This window comes from Taudactylus pleione, unplaced genomic scaffold (genome assembly GCF_031769625.1).
Source record: "Taudactylus pleione unplaced genomic scaffold, aTauple2 ptg000198l, whole genome shotgun sequence".
In the NCBI taxonomy this organism is placed as follows: domain Eukaryota; kingdom Metazoa; phylum Chordata; class Amphibia; order Anura; family Myobatrachidae; genus Taudactylus; species Taudactylus pleione.
In genome coordinates this window covers 11,641,936-11,661,715 of record NW_028284600.1, presented here as the reverse complement: position 1 = coordinate 11,661,715, position 19,780 = coordinate 11,641,936, and the positions used below count along the sequence as shown (strand labels likewise).

At 44.8% G+C, this 19,780-nt stretch overlaps 1 protein-coding gene across 1 annotated transcript in view; it reads right to left on the bottom strand.

Moving 5' to 3' along the window:
* The window catches only part of LOC148518864 (alpha-2-macroglobulin-like protein 1), a 138,811-nt gene that overhangs the window by 106,859 nt on the left and 12,172 nt on the right, over positions 1-19,780 (bottom strand). Inside the window, exons 7-9 of the mRNA XM_088476944.1 lie at positions 19,313-19,397; positions 9,692-9,845; positions 5,774-5,888 (exon numbers count right to left, since the gene is read on the bottom strand). Coding sequence (XP_088333070.1) covers positions 5,774-5,888; positions 9,692-9,845; positions 19,313-19,397 — 354 coding nt within the window. The remainder of the gene's footprint in view (positions 1-5,773; positions 5,889-9,691; positions 9,846-19,312; positions 19,398-19,780) is intronic.

The window sequence follows — 19,780 nt, the reverse complement described above, 5'->3', positions numbered from 1 at the left end:
GCAGCTGAGGAATAAACTAGAGGCCCACAGCTGTCCAACCACAAGAGATTCTGCTGCTGGCAAAACTCAGTAGGAAAATTGGGCATTATACCCTGAAACATCCTCACTTAGACAGCATGTCTGCTTGACAAACATTGTGACAGAGTCAGGGGCGTTTTAAGAGAGGAGGGGGGCCGTGTGCACTCCTCGTGCGGGGCCCTCTCCTCTCTCCCTGGTGGCTGGCAGCCGACTGACGCGGCTGGCCAGCCACCAGAACATTAGTAGACTCCAGGCACTAGAGTGTGCCTGGAGTTTACTGCGCATGTGCAGAATGCCGGAAAAATGGCTGCGGCGGCCATTTTCCGGCGTTCTGTGCATGTTCAGTAGACTCCTGGCACACTCTAGTGCCGGAGTCTATTGTGCATGCGTAGAACACCTTAAAATGGCCGCAGTGGCCATTTTTCCGGTGTTCTGAGCAGCAGTGACACCCGACGTGGAACCTCGGACAGGTGAGTTTAAAGAAAATATGGGTGCAGTGTGTGCGGTGCGGGGCCCCTCTGGACCCGGGGGCCCGTGTGCCCTGCACACACTGCACCCATTATAGATACACCACTGGACAGAGTCCACAGCATACTGTATGTGCAAATCTCTGTGAAAATTATGATGTAGGCACATGGCACTCCTCTATAGGACCCAGATGGTGTGTGATAGGGAAAACAAAAATACTAGTACACAATCTTACTAATAAACAACTTATATAACATATGAAATAATAACATGTAATACATCCGTGAATTAGATATTCTCTTTTGGATCTTTCTTTCTTTTCCCTCTGTATTCTCCAAAGGATGCAGTTTCGTGTGGGATATAAATATAAAAGAAATGGCAATGTGGCATCAGTTTCAAGCAATGTATACTGGATACCTCTAAGTCATCAAAAGGTGATATCCTAAACTTTTTCTAGAAATGAAGTTTATCCCCAATACGTACCCTAAGTCACAATGGAATAGATAGTGAGTCACTTGTAAAGGTTTCTTTTACAACGTTATAGGGAGATGGTTCAAATTGATGTGTACCAGAACTCGCTGATAGTGATGTGGTACAATGCACATAGCAGTTTCTTTATGCAATTTCTTCCAAAAACAAGGTACTGCGTACCTATACTCAAGTTGACTTGTGGGATCTACAAAGGCATAACTTGGAGTACCAATCTGGCAATATGGTATCGTTACGTAGATGACGTTCCATTGATTTGAAATGGTGATGTAGAAAGTTGAAACCCTTAACCAATATATAGAGCGTCTTAACAACAATGATAGAAACATCTCCTGTACATTTGCTCATAGCCCGGATATAGTCAATTTGTTTATAGATCTTACCATCTAAACACCATCAGACATATCCTAAACCTACAGATGGGAACACCTATATTCCTGTAGCTAGCCAACATCATAAACGCTGGATCAAAGGAGTACCAAAAAGCCAATTTTTATATCTAAAAAGAACTTGCAGCAAATAATCAGTCTGTTTACATTACAACATATGGAAAGAATAAAGGAACATTTTCTATCAAAAGGGTACGATGAGAAACAACTAGCAGATGTAATGATTGAAGTAAAATGTAGTGATAAAGCCATCCATTTTAAAGAACACTTAAAAACAGGACAACAACAAAAAGAGCCAATATGCATTCATCACAAAATTGCATGCTCAACACAAAGACATGGAAAAAATATTCAGGAAACATTGGCATCTTCTTCAAAAGGATCCTGTACTCAAAGATTTTATTCTTGTAAAACCTACTTTATTTTATCGGAGGGCCAACAATTTGAAAATCACCTGGTTCACAGTGCCCTACCTCAAACTTCCTGCAATTCTATACATACCAAGGAGTTCCAGAGGTGCGGGACCCGTATTGGCTGTCAGGTGAGTGGTGAAGCAACAAAAACCACTGTACTCACCGAGAACAATATCACTGTGACAATAAATAATTGTATTACCTGCAACACTACCAGCATGGTTTATCTGGAAGAGTGCACCCTCAGTCTTTTCTATTTAGGCAGAACCACTCGATCCCTAAAAACACGCATAGCCCGAGCACCTCAGAAATATCTTTCTAACCATTTTAAAGAAAAACATATTTGTTCAGTAAAACATATCAAGAGATTTGTAAGAATACAATCAACATGGTGACATAAGATTGTAGAGAAAAACTTGGCCACTTCAGAAATTAGATGGATCTTCTGTTTAGGCCCCCTAACACCAAAGGGACTAAATCATGACTTTGAACTTAAGTGGTTTTTATGATCATCAATTTTTAAATTCATTCATTGAGTTTATACTGTTTTTTTTTGTTTCATTTTATTGTACCTGACAATGAAAATATTAACATTAACTTGATAATGAATACACCAACATGTGATATAAGGATAAATTCAATTATTTTATATTATCCATTCATCATTCCAGGTTAAAGAATGAATGGTTACAGCGCTATGAGAACTGATAATTAACCAGATGAAGTGCAATCAAGGTAAAATACAATGATTTAATAGTAAAATAGAATAAATGATTAATATAAAATTATTAGCCAATAATAATGCTACCCCTTCAATTGCGGTATACAAATGGAAAGATTTATGCATATAATCTCTGGAACTCCTTAGGATGACAGTGGTAAGATAATCAATGTTCCAAAATGGGTAAGTCTCTAACCAAACTCACGATATTAGGGATCTGCAGTATGCTAGAGCGACATCATGCTCTGATAGTGTCCCTTGGAGTGGTGAAACTTTGTAATCCAGATGGTGATTTAAATGTGATGATATGCGTCCATCTGTTCCTTGGAGATTGCCCAAATAAGTATGTATGGTCCACGGAGTCTGTTCCAGGTGAGATGTCAGCAGTGGTAGCAGAAAGATCCAGATGTATCCTTTTGGAATAGAGGGGTGCTAGAACACTAACGCGTTTCGCTGGGTAACCCCCAGCTTTATCAAAGGTCATTCCAGGTTAGCTGCAGTATATGTTTTTTGCTCATTAGCATATTTTTACTTAAAATCTAATTTTTATAAAATGTTGCCAAAAAAGTGATATTCATTTATTGTTGCATTTTAATATTTTAGTACATTGAAGAAATATTATTGAATTATTAGGACTACAATTTTTAGAAGCCTGAGTTCTTTATTATAAACTATCATTAGTTGAACTACAATGCCCACAATTCAACCTGGCAAACATTGGGTGTCCTTTTGGCAAAAATGTAAGCTGAATACCGGCTCCCATTAACTATACTTCCCAGAATCCTCCACATTTAGATATCAATAGTGGGTAGGCACTTCCGGCGATTACAGGAAGTTAAATACGGTGGTGGATAAAAGAGGTTATTCCAGACACTCCACTCAATTCCTCTTTTGAGGGGAACCTTTGGGAGGCATCAAGCAAACACCAATTAGTTGCAGAGACTGTTAGGTCAGCCTTTAGCTACTAGAAATTCAGGAGACGGTCCCATTCCAGTCCACTGGAGCCGGAACTAGAACTTCATTATTAGGATACTATATAAGCACAATTACTGGGAAAACTGCCTATGCCTTGAAGAATAGACCCAAGTCTCAAAACATGTTGGCACATATAGAAACCGTTGTAATTCCTACACCGTTCACCTGATTTGGATGTAATTACCCTCAAATTAAATCTGAAAGTCTGCAGTTAAATCACATCTTGTTTGTTTCATTTCAAAGCCATTGTGGTGGTGAATAGAGGCCAAAATATGAAAATTCTGTTAATGTCCCAATATTTATGGACCTGACTGTAGTTATTAAATTACTTTCATTATCCACCAAGGTTTTTTGATACTCAAAAGAGGAGAAACAACATCAAAGATACCTTGACAGGAGTGACATCCCATAAGTCAACGTGAGTATAGGTACGCTGTACCTTGTTTTTGGAAGAAATTGCAGAAAGAAACTGCTATGTGCATTGCACCACATCACTCTCAGTGAGTTCTGGTACTCATCAATTTGAACCATCTCCCTACAACATAGTAAAATAAATCTACTCCATTGTGAGTTAGGGTACACATGTGGGATAAACTTCATTTCCATTCAAAGTTTGGGATATCACCTATTGACTCTTATAGGTATCCAGTATACATTGTTTGAAACTGATCCCACATTGCCATTTCTTTTATATGTATATCCCACACGAATCCCCGTCCCTAGTAGAATAACAACACAGAGGGAAATGAAAGAAAGATCTGAAAGAAGAATATCTCATTCACAAGGATGTATTATTACGTTATTATTTCATATTTCATATAAGTTGTTTATTAGTAAGATTGCGTAATAGTATATTTGTTTTCCCTATCCCTTACCATCTGGGTCCTAGAGAGGAGTGCTAGGTGTCTACATCATCCTCTATTTTTATTAGTAATTATTGGGGTTCAAGGGGAAAGACCTCAGTGTGTTGACACTGGCAGGGTATTCAATCGGGAAGCTGGCGGACGTAAGCCCGACAACCAGCTTCCCGACTGCTTTATCCCAGCGAGGGTTAAATGACAGGCGTCTAAATCTAGACGCCTGTCATTTTACCGACGCCGGGAGACCGGCGCCCGGCATCCCAATCGAAGGGATGCCAGGCGTCGCTGCGGACAGCCGCGCGGGGGGGGGGAGGGTTAGGTTTAGGGCTCCCGGGGGTGACTTAGGATTAGGTAACCCCCCGGTAGGTTAGGGCTAGGCTAGGGGGAGGGAGGGTTAGGGTTAGGCACCCCCGGGTGGGACTTAGGGTTAGGCACCCCCCTGGGGGACTTAGGCTAGGCACCCCTCAGGAGGGTTAGGGTTAGGGGGGTTAGGTTAGGTTAGGTTAGTTGATACTTACCTGGGGACGATCGGGATTTTCAGCCGTGTCGGCCTGCCGCTGTCGGGATTCGTATGTATTCTACTGGCAGAACCTATATTCTAGCACAAAACACTTTTTAATTTAAAAAAAACTTTTTTGGCATCCCTGCTATAAATTATGCTGGTGCCATTTTCCTGGTGATTTCTCTACAGCACATGCACAGATCACCAGCGCCATTGTGCCAGTGATTTTTGCGGTGGAGAGGTAAGTATAGCTTGTGGTTGCAGGTTATGTGGTGTGGGACCTCCTGGACCCAGGGGCCCATGTGCGCAGTACACCTTGTACCCATTATAGATACTGGTTATATTTATCAATCAGAGTTGATTGCATTTGCCTTTAAAACATAAAACACTCAAATTAAACACACATAAAAATAAAGTTTTTACTCCAAATACTGATTGGATGCAAGATGTGTCCAGGTCTGCACCAGTGCATCAGTAATACATCAACCATGTACCAATGAAAATAGTAAAAAATGCCTTCTAGAATTGCTCACAAAAACATATGCCATAGGCATTTTCGATGAAGAAAGCACCAATCTGCATCACAGGTCAATCTGCAATCAGCCAATCAGAAGCCGCTAACTAGTGCAAGTGATATGGTGCTTGACTGGTGTATTATTGCCTCTATGTGGGTCTGCCTCAGGATGCAATTATGTTAATATGCCCTTATTGCATAACACTTACCTCCCCTGTTCTGCCTCTAACTTTATATATTTTCAATTACCTACAGTAACTGCATATGGATTTAGGCAAATACTTTTTTGTGGTCATGCTTAGTACACATTTGTGTATTTTAAACTAATCAAATGGGTGTACACCCAACTCAACATGGGCCCCAAAGATAGAATCATTTGAAGTATATAGTATTTAAGGTTGGCTAAATAATATCTGATTCTCACCCGTAATGTCCTCTCTCAGTGAAGCTCTGAATAGTAAACGTTGATTTTTATCTGTTTTGGAGATGTTGAAAAAATCAAGGTCAATATCTCTGGATAGGCAACCTTTGTCATCAGTCTGCATGGGAAGAGTAATTACGTACAGAGTAAAAATATATTTGGTGTCCAGAAAACGTTCTGAATCAAGTAATTGCACATCAAATACTCAAAGCATTTCTAAAGGATTGACAGAATAAATATCCACTGCAAATCTAGTACCTGAGTATGACAACCTATGACTGCTGTATAGTAGTACCAAAGAATGACCACCTATACCTCTACTAGAACCCAATTATGACCACCTATGACTATACTATTACCCAAGAATGCCCACCTATACCTATACTAGTACCCTAGTATGACCATCTATGTCTCTAGTAGTACCCAACTCTCAGCACCTATGACTATACTAACTATTACCCAAGAATGACCACCTATACCTAGACTAGTAATCTAACTTTAGTAGTACCCTAGTATGACCACTTATGATTATACTAGTACCCAAGAATGACCACCTATAACTATACTAGTACCTTAGTATTGCTATCTATGTCTATAGTAGTACCCAGGCATCTGCACCTATGATGACACTGTCACAAGCTGCTGATGCAAATGCTGGGTACCGCTCGCTGAACTCCTCCTATCAACTGTCCATCATCCCATGTCTATTCTGGATTGGCTCCTGCAACTATTTCCTTCTGGTATGAAGGTTGCTCTGATGCCGGTGTTAGCATTTTCACGTGTTTCCGATTGTGGCTTAGTCTCCTGTTTTCAGTTGAGTACCCAGTTCTCCTGTCAGCCTTGTTATTCCTGCCGGTTGTGTCATCCAGGCGGCACAGTCCGCATACCAACTCTCTCCCCAAAGGCTGCATCAAGTTCCATGACCAACAGGCCACAGCTAGCCAAGACTTACCAGCCCCTCAGGGCTGCTTCACGGCCCAAAGGCCACATCAAGTTCTACGGCCCACAGGCCACAACTAGCCAAGGCTTACCAGCCCTCAAGGCAGCTGCACGGCCCAAAGGCCGCATCAAGTTCTACTTCCCATGGGTCGCAACAAGTCAAGGTTTACCAGCCCTCAAGGCTGCTTCACGGCCACAGCTAGCCAAGCATTCCAGCCCTCAAGCTGTTGCAGGACTTCCCCAATAATATTATACCCTTGTCCTAACACGCACCAGTCTGAAAATGATAAACTGGTTGTGTACAAATATAAGAGAAAGGTATCACTCCCTTGACCAATTAGTAGAGCTTCAACCTCTGAATTTTGCAAAATAATGTAGAAAAGATTAAGGGTTATATGTATTGTGCTAAGCCTTGGAGAAAAATAAAGTAGAGAGATATAAAGTACCAACCCATCAGCTTCTTTGTGTCATTTTACAAACTGTGGCCCCTATGTACTAAGCCTTGGAGAGAGATAAAGTGTACGGAGATAAAGTACCAACCAATCAGCTCATGTTATTTTTGAAACACAGCCTGTAAAGTGGCATTTAGAAGCTGAATGGTTGGTACTTTATCTCCATGACTGAAATTAATAGAGCTGCCTGTGAGCTGCATGTTCTGCAGAAGCACTGCACAGATCAGTGTGAGCTGTGCACGGTTCTGTATGCTATACTTAAAACAAAGGGTTAAAAATTAAAAAAATAAATGGAATGGGGTTCCCCCAAAAACATAACCAACCCTTAACCTCTGAGATCGTTCTGACACAGGAAAATTGTAGGAAAAACTGATGTGGGGTTCCCCCTATTTTCCTATAACCAGCACCGGGCTGAACCAGCCGGGTTGGTAATGCCACAGCAGGTGGACACACAGCGTGTGGACCTCCTACCAAAACATTCTCCAGTCCCAAACTGGTTAGCCCAGGGCTGACAAACCTTGGAAAGTGGGGTCCTTAAAAAACAAAATGGGGTCTCCTCTCTTAGAGTGCAGGAACCCATGTGGGTTTCCTGTTAGACCCTGGGAGAAGCGTTAAATATACAACATGTATATACACTGCCATCTGTGTCTGTTGGGTCTGGGTAATAATTTTTTTTTGCCAAGCCCCAGGATGCCTACATGGACAAGAGGACCAACCAGCACCAGGGAGTAGGCGAGAATGTAGTGTGAGCGTGAGTGAATGTGTAATAAAGAGTTAAAACATTCAGGGCCAAATGTAATAGGGTGAGAGTTTAGAAAATGTGAGAGTTTTCTCATACTCTTTAAATTTGGCTGAGAACAAAGGCAACAGAGAAAACTTGCATGTTTTTCAAACTCAAAAGACTCTCACGATTTAAAATCTTATCCAGATGTTTTCCCATTTTGAAGATAAAACTCAACCAATGTGAGAGGTTACTGATAAACTCTCACATTTTCTAAACTTTCACCCTATTACATTTTTGCCCCAGTGTCCATGTATTGTCATTTTTTAAATATTTTTCTTCATAGTGGGGCTACAGGTGCTGCTGGCATTTGTGGTTCTACAAATGGCACAGGACAGTCTTGCTGGACCCTTTAGTCCCATTGTAAAGAACAATATTATTTCTATAATTTACTCCTTTCCCCACTGCCTCCACGGTTGCAGGGAAGAGCTTTCAACCCAGGGCTGGTTGATCTTCAGGAGGGCGGGGGCACATTTTATTTTTAGGGTTTCCACTTTCCGAGGATTGTCAGCAATGGGCTGACCCATTTAGGGCTGGTTTACATTATGGCAGGGGGATCCACTCTGTGTGTTTCCCTGCTAAAGTGCAAGTCCCCCGGCTGGTTCAGCTCAGTGCTGGTTATAGAAAAAGAGGGGGAACCCATGTTGGATTTCCTCCCTACTTTCCTGTACCAGAACAGGCTCAGAGGTCCAGGGCTACTTATGCTTTTGGGGGTGGACCCCACAGCATTTTTTATTAAATGTTTAACTCTTTATTTGACGTATAGCGCAGTAGCACTACACAGATCACACTGATCTGTTCAGTGCTTCTGCTGAGGAGGGGGTCTATTTTTAACTTCTATTTTGGCCCGAGTTTGCTCAATGTATGGTCATGTTTGTAAACATTATTTTTGCTGAATTCCTGTGTATCATACTTGCCAACTATCTAGCTGCTCCTTCCGGGAGGGAGCAGCCAGATCGGCAGGGCAGGGGGTGCAGCCGGCAAAAGGCGGCATGGCCAGACTGGCAGATGTAATTTGCGGGCGTGATGGGAGGCATCATTTTGTCCCCGCCCCCGCTACACAATGCCGATAAAACAGGCATTGTGAAGCAGGGGGCGGGGCCAAAATGACGTGATTCAGCGTGAATCGCGTCACTACCCCCACCTGCTTTAACAGGGGGTTTAACAGGTATTCGCAGGGGGGCCAGGGGGGATCGGCAGCAGTCTGGAGGCTTGCCTGCTGGCTGCACCCATTTATCGGGAGGTTCCCGGCCGAATCAGGAGGGTAGGCAACCCTATGTTGTATTCCTGTCTATGGAAACTACTTGTGACTTGGTTTGATGGTGTATTGACTTCTATTTGTGTGTTCGGCCGGGTTTTGCAGATAGAATTATGTTTCTACACCTGTGTTTACCTTTAGTAAATCTCCATGTTTGAAAATCAGGGGAAACTCTCACGGGAATAATAACTCAGCCAGACATGTTTCTTAGTCAATATACCCCTCGGAAAATGAGGCACACACTAACACTAGATAAGCAGTCAGCACTGACTGTGGCCAAGATAGACTGGATATATAAGGGTAACAGACGTGACCTGTGACACTGCAAAGCAACATAAGTATTTTAAATTATTAGTGAGCACAGTACACATAACCATATCATTATCTTAAAGTAAGTACATCTGACATTATATATAACTTGGTATAGTATAATTACTATTAACTTAAAAAACAGTACATCTGATACATTGGTGCTAGCTTGTTTGGCTCACCCGTGCTTCCTGTATTTGCAGGCACCCTTGCGAGTCTTCATCGTCAGTGTCTTCCACAATACTTTTCAGATCAGCACATTCCCACCATCCTCTACATTTTTTCAGGCAGACAGATACGTTAATGGAGCCCAGAACTGGCTTTCCATATGTGTAACTGAAATGAACATAAACAAAAGGAAAATAAGAATAAGGGGCTAAGTTTAACTTATTTTTGCAGTGCAAATTGCCCCGTTTTGTTCTGCACATGCCCACAAAAAAGTCTTATCGATCCATCGATATATATTTGCAGACATTTTGGGCCGATGTTGAGGTACTATAGTTGAGTGATTATCGGGCTACTGTGCATGTACCACAGCTGCAATGCACACGCGGCGGCTGAATTGCGAATACGCTAGTCCAAAGGATTTATTAGCAAGTGACCAACAGGCAGGGGCCGTATTTCTGGGAGGTAATTGTGACTGAAGAGAAAAACGCGGGTGAGTCGCAACTCTTTTTGGGGCATGTACCAGCTAACGACTGTAATCCTGTATGCAGGAAAACATGTCTCAGGCATCTCAGTTACGGCGGCCATTTTGAGTGACCATAAGCTCGCTCAGGTAGTCAATGTTTGCATGATTTGTGTCCGATGCTGCATATGTGTACGCAGTTGTGGACAGCTGCAATGGCTCAGATGGGAATCTCAATACAAGTCCAGGCCGCTGTTTCACAAGCATATTTCGCACATCCATACTTTATTATGCATAGAGAGGTGGAGCAAAGGATGCAGGGAGAATGAACAGCCCGAGTACAGTAAGGGGGCGTTCAAGGAAAATATGGCTCTTGTAGACCAACAAAGATTCACATGCACCTGTCATGAGATATAGATCTTGTGTGTGCTCCATCCATGGTGTAGTAAAATATGCATTAACTTACTCTCTTTTACTTGTATCTGTTTGTAATCGTATCTTACATGGTAAATGCAACTTTAATATTTATCAAAATACACTGCCCAGACACAGACTCTTCTTTTCAGAAGAGCTGTCATTTGTAATTTTAAGGTTCTAGGTACATACTGGTATTATTAATGCCGGTATGTACCGGTTAAGTGGTGGGTTGTACCACTTCTAAAATGCGCATACATAATAGTGTTGGTTGTGGTACAGATGACCGCATTCTGTATGCCCATTCCTTTGAAAAAAAAGTAAATATTATATGCTCGATCTCTCTCCACTTTATCTCTCTCCAAGCTTTGATAAATCCCCCCTAAATGGGAGACCCCTTTTTAAATTTGATATAAGATGGGGATATATGGGCTTTAGTCCTAACCCCCCCCTCAAATGTCCCCCCATCTGTCAATTTTTTTTGTATTGTTTCCTTAATAACATATAACAGATAACTATTACTAAGGGGACATATTGTTTGAAAAAGGACTTCCTTATTTCAGGTCAGGGTGCCCCCATGTGTGTGCGGACCAGAATGGGGGAGATAGGCCACAATATTCCCTTCCCCTATCTATGGAAAGCTTTGTTTTTTTCCCTAGCACTAGGCATTATTATCTGGTAATCACCATCACCAGACAGGTGCCCCCATGTGTTTTCGGGTCAGTATGTGGTAGATAGGATACAATGTGCCCTTCCTCCATCTATGAAAAACTATGTTTCTCCATAGCGCTGGGAAATATTTTCAATAGGTGCCATGCCATTATAATTTGAAAAAGGGGATGTCCTAAACCACCATACAGAAAATGTAAATTTTTAATGGTGGGGGGGGATGAGGGAGGCAAATGAAGGGGCTAACTTTGCCTGGTGACCCACTCTTTCTAAAATTAGTGCCTTTTAATTATTTGTAGACAGGTTAGTAGAGTTATTCCCCCATGCCTGGGCTACTATACATTATTTTTCTGTAGTGAAGGGGGTTAATATCACGATCAGTGTGATCATCTTATATGAACTTTAATGTTGGCATCTGTTTGAAAGTGGTGACTCCCCTCTGTCACGACAGGATCTGGGTTAGGAGCCGGTGTGGAGACAGAAGACGTCAGTGGAACGGTTTGCTGGTATTGAAAGGAAGCCGGTTTCAAGGGGGTGTGAATCATGAATGACGAGACGATAAGGAGATCCGGACATGTACTGAAGAAGCGAAGGTACATTGGACCCGGGCACTGGAGTGGAGAACTAGAACCAGAGTCTCGGGGATGGCAGGTCCTCCTGGGGAGCAGGAACAGAGAGCGACACACAGTAACTGGGGACAGTGGAAGGCAAGATGGAGCTGTACTGCAAAATACAGATGGATTGTGACAACCTGCAGTGGACAGGAGCTCAGGAACTAACACACAGCTCACGCTGTGTACGACGTTGCACTGGCAAGGAAAGAGTGTGCAATGCACCCTTAAGAACCATGGGGTGTGCAGGGATTGGCTGGAGCTCACAGAGCAAGCAGGGATGGTATAGGCTTCCCCCAGGTCACATGTCAGCGTCAAGATGGCGGCGCCCAGCAGCCGCCGGCAAACACAGAGTTCCGCTGCCATCAGCCCCCCAGCGCCCGTATCACCTCCAGGAGCCGCCGCAGGAAGGGCCCTGCCAGAGCGCCCAGACAGGTAAGGTCCGAGTGCTCCGTGGCAGCGCAGCCCGGATCGTGACAGTACCCCCTCCTTTAGGGACGGCCTCCGGATGTTTCCTAGGCTTCTTAGGGTTCTTAGAATGAAAATCGAGGATTAAGCGGGGAGCCTGGACATCTTCAGCTTTTTCCCATGACCTTTCTTCTGGACCGTAACCTTTCCAGTCCAACAAATATTGCAATTGACCGTAACGGAGTCTTGAATCCAAAATTTGTTTAACTTTGAATCCGTCCCCCCTCACCGTCTTGACTTTGGGAGTTGGAGGAAGAACCTTGAAGAACCGATTTAGGATTAGCGGTTTCAATAAGGAGATATGGAAGGAGTTCGAAATTCAGAGGTAATGAGGAAGCTTTAACTTGTAGGCCACGGGGTTGATGACCTCGATGATAGAAAAAGGGCCGATAAACCGAGGAGCGAATTTCATCGAAGGGACTCGGAGTCGTAAATTCCGGGTAGATAACCACACTTGATCTCCCACCTTCATACTAGGAATGGCCCTTCTTTTAGTATCAGCCTTTAGCTTGTATCGATGGGACGTTTTTAGAAGGGAGGAGTGAACTTGAGTCCAAATTTTAGAGTAGTCTTGTATAGTGGAGGTCACAGCAGGCACATCGAAGGTTGGTAAGTCTGTAAACTCGGGCACTCGAGGATGGAGGCCATAAACAATCATAAAGGGAGTTTGTCCAGTTGAAGAGTGGTAGGAATTGTTGTGCGCAAATTCTGCCCATGGAAGAGAATCGGACTAATTATCCTGGGAAGACGACATATAGATCCTTAGGAAGGTTTCTAGGTCTTGGTTTACTCTTTCTGTAGATCCACTGGATTGAGGGTGATAGGCGGTAGAAAATTTCAATTTAACTTGGAACGTAGAACATAGGGCCCTCCAGAACTTGGCCACAAATTGAACCCCTCGATACGAAACGATCTCTGATGGAAGACCATGTGGGCGGAAAATGTGATGAAAATAGAGTCTAGCTAACTCAGAGGCGGTGGGTAGCTTGGAGAGTGGGATAAAATGTACCATCTTAGAAAAACGGTCAATCACGACCCAAATGGTGGTAAATCCGTTGGAAGTAGGTAAGTCCATCACAAAATCCATAGATAAATGAGTCCAGGGTCGAGAATGAATGGAGAGTGGCAAAAGGGCTCCTGCCGGAGGTAATCTGGATGATTTATGTTGGGCACACGCAGAGCAGGAGGCAATGAATTCGGCAATTTCAGACTTCATGGTGGGCCACCAATAGAAACGATGCAAGAATTCCAGTGTCTTGCGGAATGCCAGTATGTCCAGAAAAACGAGACGTGTGTGCCCAAGTGAGGAGTCGTTTACGGAGGGCAGGAGCAACAAAAGTTTTCCCGGGAGGTGGCTGGATATGGATAGTAGCAAAAACCTTGGACTCTAGAACTGGGGTTTCCTTAGGCAGACTGGAGAGAGCTTCGGAGGAGAGTGAACGGGAGAGAGCGTCTGCTTTCTGATTCTGGGTTCCAGGACGAAAGGTCAAAACAAAATTAAACCTGGAGAAAAATATTGCCCATCTAGCTAAGCGAGAACTGAGGCACTGGACGTTCTCCAGGTACAGCAGATTCTGATGGTCGTTGTAAACCGTGATGGGAAACTGGGCTCCCTCGAGGAGATAATGCCACTCAGAAAAGGCCGCCTTGACTGCCAACAGTTCCTGTTCCCCAATCGGATTTTTTTTTAGAAATATCCACAGGGGTGGATTCTGTTATCTTCGAACTTCTGGGACAGTACCGCCTCCACCGCTTTGAAAGAGGCGTCTACCTCCAAGAGAAAGGGTCTGGAAATGTCGGGCTGTCTCAGGATGGGTGCAGAGATGAACGCTTGTTTTAGCATTTGAAAGGCTGTCTCCGCTTCCGGGGACCACATAGAGGGCTAGCTCCTTTGCGAGTTAGGGCGGAAATTGGCGCCGCTAGGGTTGAGAATCCTTTAATAAACTTCCTGTAGTAATTTGCGAACCCCAGAAACCTCTGGACTGCTTTCAAGGAATCCGGGCGGGACCAGTCCAGGATGGCCCGTACCTTCTGGAGAGAGCTTCGGAGGAGAGCGAACGGGAGAGAGCGTCTGCTTTCTGATTCTGGGTTCCAGGACGAAAGGTCAAAACAAAATTAAACCTGGAGAAAAATATTGCCCATCTAGCTAAGCGAAAACTGAGGCACTGGACGTTCTCCAGGTACAGCAGATTCTGATGGTCGTTGTAAACCGTGATGGGAAACTGGGCTCCCTCGAGGAGATAATGCCACTCAGAAAAGGCCGCCTTGACTGCCAACAGTTCCTGTTCCCCAATCAGATTTTTTTTGAGAAATATCCACAGGGGTGGATTCTGTTATCTTCGAACTTCTGGGACAGTACCCGCCTCCACCTCTTTGAAAGAGGCGTCTACCTCCAAGAGAAAGGGTCTGGAAATGTCGGGCTGTCTCAGGATGGGTGCAGAGATGAACGCTTGTTTTAGCATTTGAAAGGCTGTCTCCGCTTCCGGGGACCACATAGAGGGGCTAGCTCCTTTGCGAGTTAGGGCGGAAATTGGCGCCGCTAGGGTTGAGAATCCTTTAATAAACTTCCTGTAGTAATTTGCGAACCCCAGAAACCTCTGGACTGCTTTCAAGGAATCCGGGCGGGACCAGTCCAGGATGGCCCGTACCTTCTTGGGGTCCATCGCTAACCCAGAGCCAGAGATAATATAACCTAGGAAAGGAATGGAAGGAACTTCGAACTCACACTTTTCCAGTTTGCAGTACAAATGATTTTTTCTCAGGCGTGATAGGACCTCCCTCACATGAGAGCGATGTTTGGTAAGAGAAGGGGAGAAGATCAATATATCATCCAGATATACGACAACAGAAGCATATAGCAAATCTCTGAATATCTCATTTACAAAGTTCTGAAATACAGCGGGGGCATTGCAGAGTCCAAATGGCATCACAAGGTATTCAAAGTGACCGTCTCTGGTGTTAAAGGTGGTTTTCCACTCATCGCCGGCACGGATTCTAATGAGGTTATACGCCCCGCCTAGGTCTAGTTTAGTGAATACTGTAGCTCCTTTGACACGGTCGAACAATTCAGTGATAAGGGGCAGAGGATATCGGTTCTTAATGGTAATGTCGTTCAAACCCTGATAATCGATACAGGGTCGAAGACCTCCATCCTTCTTGGATACAAAGAAGAACCCAGCACCAGCGGGAGAAGTTGATGGATGAATAAAGCCCTTCTGGAGATTCTCTTGTATGTAGTCTGACATCGCTTGGGTCTCAGGCAACGATAAGGGATAAATGCGGCCCCGGGGCGGATTCTTGCCGGGAACCAAATCAATCGGGCAATCCCAGTCCCGATGCGGAGGAAGTTCGTCAGCCCTGGTCTTGCTGAAAACGTCGGAAAAGGTCCGATAATGAAGAGGCACGGACGAATCTCCTGGTATTTTAATTTCTTTAATAGGTTTTATACAAGGGATACAAGAGGCAAAGCAGGAGTTTCCCCAAGCCATGACTTGCATGGAGCTCCAGTCGATACGCGGGTTATGTTTACATAGCCATGGATATCCCAGAATTATCCCGTGGGAGGCCTTGGGAATCACCAGGAAGCGAATGAGTTCTGTATGAAGGGCCCCCACATGAACTTGAATGGCCTGGATTTGTAAGGAGACATTCCCGTTGAATATTCGACTACCATCCACGGCTGATAAGGAGATGGCTTGGGTGAGAGGAGTGACAGGGATCTGGAGATCTTGAACCAATTCGGCAGAAATGAAATTTTCAGCGGCTCCTGAATCAAGAAGAGAAAAAATTGTTTGAGGTCCTTGTTTTAAGTCTAATACAAGAGACATAACGGATTCGTTCAAAATTGGAGACGGGGACAAGACTCCTAACCTGGTGTCTCCAGTGCCAGTTAGGAGCAAGGGTTTCCCGGACGCTGGGAACAGGAGGCGACCAGATGTCCGGGCTCACCACAATATAAGCACAATTTCTCACGGCGGCGTTTTTGCCGTTCTTCAATAGAGAGCCGGGTCCGGTTAATTTGCATGGGTTCGTCAGCCAGAGCTTCAGACAAGGGTGCCACTGGAGGACTCGTAACTCGGGACCTAAAACGATCTCCCTTGAATCTCTCTGCTTGTCTCTCTCGGTAACGTAGGTCTACTTTATTGCAGAAAGAAATCATATCGTTTAGTATAGCAGGAACCTCCTGGGTGGCAAGGTCGTCTTTTAATCTCTCCGAGAGGCCATTCCAGAAGGCGGAGACTAAGGCTTCCTCATTCCACTTTAGCTTGGATGCCAAGGTTTGGAATTGTATGACATATTGGCTGACTGGTCGGGAACCTTGGCGGAGACGCATAATCTCAGTGGACGCGGAAGTAGTTCTCCCAGGTTCGTCGAATATTCTATGAAAAGAGGTCAGGAAATCGGTGTAGTTGTCCAGTAAGGGATCAGATCTTTCCCAAAGCGGAGATACCCAGTCAAGAGCTGAACCGGACAGCAGAGAGACTATGTAGGCTACCTTTGACTTGGCAGTGGGAAAATTTGATGGTTGGAGTGTAAAATGAATGTCACACTGGTTTAAAAAACCGCGGCACATTTTAGGGGTTCCATCAAACTTGTTAGGAGTGTGTAGGTGCAAATGCGATGAGGTAGTAGCAGGAGTAGCGACTGGCAGTGACGGTGGGTTGGTAGTAGCGGGTATGTTCACCGTAACTAGGGAGGCTTGTGTGGAGTCCTGCCTAAGAGACATATCTTGCAGGAATTGGGCTAACTGCCACTGTGAAGCTTCCAGACATTCTAGCCGGTTGGCAATACCCTGTAAAAGGTCCACACTAGGACTCTGTTCACTAGCCGTATCCATATGGCCAGTGCAAACTGTCATGACTGGGTCTGGGTTAGGAGCCGGTGTGGAGACAGAAGACGTCAGTGAAACGGTTTGCTGGTATTGAAAGGAAGCCGGTTTCAATGGGCTGCGAATCATGAATGACGAGACGATAAGGAGATCCGGACAGGTACTGAAGAAGCGAAGGTACGTTGGACCCGGGCACTGGAGTGGAGAACTAGAACCAGAGTCTCGGGGATGGCAGGCCCTCCTGGGGAGCAGGAACAGAGAGCAACACACAGGAACTGGGGCCAGCGGAAGGCAAGATGGAGCTGTACTGCGAAATACAGACGGATTGTGACAACCTGCAGTGAACAGGAGCTCAGGAACTAACACACAGCTCACGCTGTGTACGACGTTGCACTGGCAAGGAAAGAGTGTGCAATGCACCCTTAAGAACCATGGGGTGTGCAGGGATTGGCTGGAGCTCACAGAGCAAGCAGGGATGGGATAGGTTTCCCCCAGGTCACATGTCAGCGTCAAGATGGTGGCGCCCAGCAGCCACCGGCGAACACAGAGTTGCTCTGCCATCAGCCCCCCAGCGCCCGGATCACCTCCAGGAGCCGCCGCAGGAAGGGCCCTGCCAGAGCGCCCGGACAGGTAAGGTCCGAGTGCTCCGGGGCAGCGCAGCCCGGATCGTGACACCCTCTTTCAACGGCAGATACCCCCAACTTTCTGGGTGGTGGGGTTGGGGAGTCATATAGACTTAAAATCCCTCCACCCACCATTTTCATTGATTTTTATTTTTTTTTATTTTTTATAAAACTACATGCATGAGTTGATGTCACGTCTTGACACAAACCGAAGGACAGGTGGGGGACAGGTACAGTAGGATAGTTTTTTTTTTGCCCCTCACTGCAGGGGATGAGTGGGGCTTGTCCTCTGCAGTCTTACTGTTTGTTTACCCAGAAGGTGAGCCCCCCTCATCCTCCACAGCAAAGTAGTTAAAGTAAATTTCATTGGTCTGTTTGTTTGTTTGTCTTTCTAGTTATGCATTCAGACTCCTCTGCACCGATTGGGATGAAACCAATGCGAGGTGGTCCAGTTGGATCCTGGACAGGTTTTAGGGGGTGCTGTTCGGACCTCCAGTTGGTGTACGCACAGCAGAACTTTGACCCGGGGAGCCTGTTCTGAGCCTTCCATTGGATGAATTTGGAAGTGGTAACATTACTTCACAGAGTGGTAACATTGGATCCCAGAAGACATACTAGGGGGTTGAGGTGGCGGACGGACCTCCAGTTGGTGTACGCTGGGCAGAACTTTGATCCTGGGACACTGGGCTGAACTTTGACTCACAAAGCCTGTACTGGGCCTTTCACTGGATGGATTTGAATTAAGACTTTGCAGAGGGGTGGCATGTGGTCTTGGATGCCTAATGGAGTGGTTGAGACCCCAGCTGGATCTCACGGCAGAGTGCGCCGGGCAGAACTTTGATGCAGGGAGCCTGTTCTGGGCCTTCCACTGGATGGATTTGGACAATATCACATAATTTAGCATTCAAATTTCAGAGAGTGGTAACATTGGATCCTAGTAGACATACTAGGGGGTTGAGGTCCCGGTCGGACTTCCCGTTGGTGTACGCTGGGAAAAACTTTGACCTGGGGAGCCTGTTCTGGGCTTTCCACTGGATGGATTTTAATGAAAACTTCACAGAGGTGTGGTTGGGGTCCTGGTAGGACCTCACGGCGAAGTGCGCCAGTCAGAACTATGACCCTAGAAGCCTGTTCTGAGCCTTCCACTAGACGGATATGGACAATTTCACATAATAAAACTTAATAACATGAAGATTTAAACCTGGGCAACGCCGAGTACTTCAGCAAGTAAAAATATAATGGAAACACATAAAATTTTTTTATGTTATGGATCTAATTTGAAGTGTTTATCTGTACCATCATTTTCTATTGAATACTTAAAAAAGTAAAGTTCGATGTATTTACATCCTGCTTCTAACATATAACAATTACAGTTTTAAATGTGTAAGTAAACCTCAATAAATAGGTTCTATAAATAACAAAATTTCCATGTTGCCTTTGCATTCTTCAAAATATATTTCATATGACCTTGGTTTTTATTCATTTATATTTCAAAACTTTATTTATAAAAAAATGTATACATACAGCTTAAGACAGGGTAATATTATTGCCTTCAAACTTACCTTCCACATACTTCTATGATAAAGGCTTCATCGGCCACAGCTACTTTAGATGGAGAATGAATGAGAACCTCAAATCTCTTCAGGACTAAAGTGAAAGGATTAGACAATAAGAAGAAGTCACTAACACGGCACGCCTCCGAATGACGTCAGACTGGGGGGAACCTCACTAGCTGGGCTTTCCCCAGCCCTCTTCCTTCACTGAACGGATGCCGTGCACATGCGCGCAGCATCCATTCATACTCCGGGGTCTGGCACCGCCGCACAGCTGCGGCGGTGGGGGTCCCCAACCTCCTGATTTCACCACCCATGGTCCACTTCGGCCCATGGGTGGAACAGTGGGACAGTACTGAATTCGGGATGTTGGGGAGGGGTGCGTGCCCTCTATGGGTGGTGCCCCTGTGCGACCGCACTGGTCGAACACTCCTAGAGCCGGCCCTGGTTGCATGCATGCTTTGCACATAAAGGGAC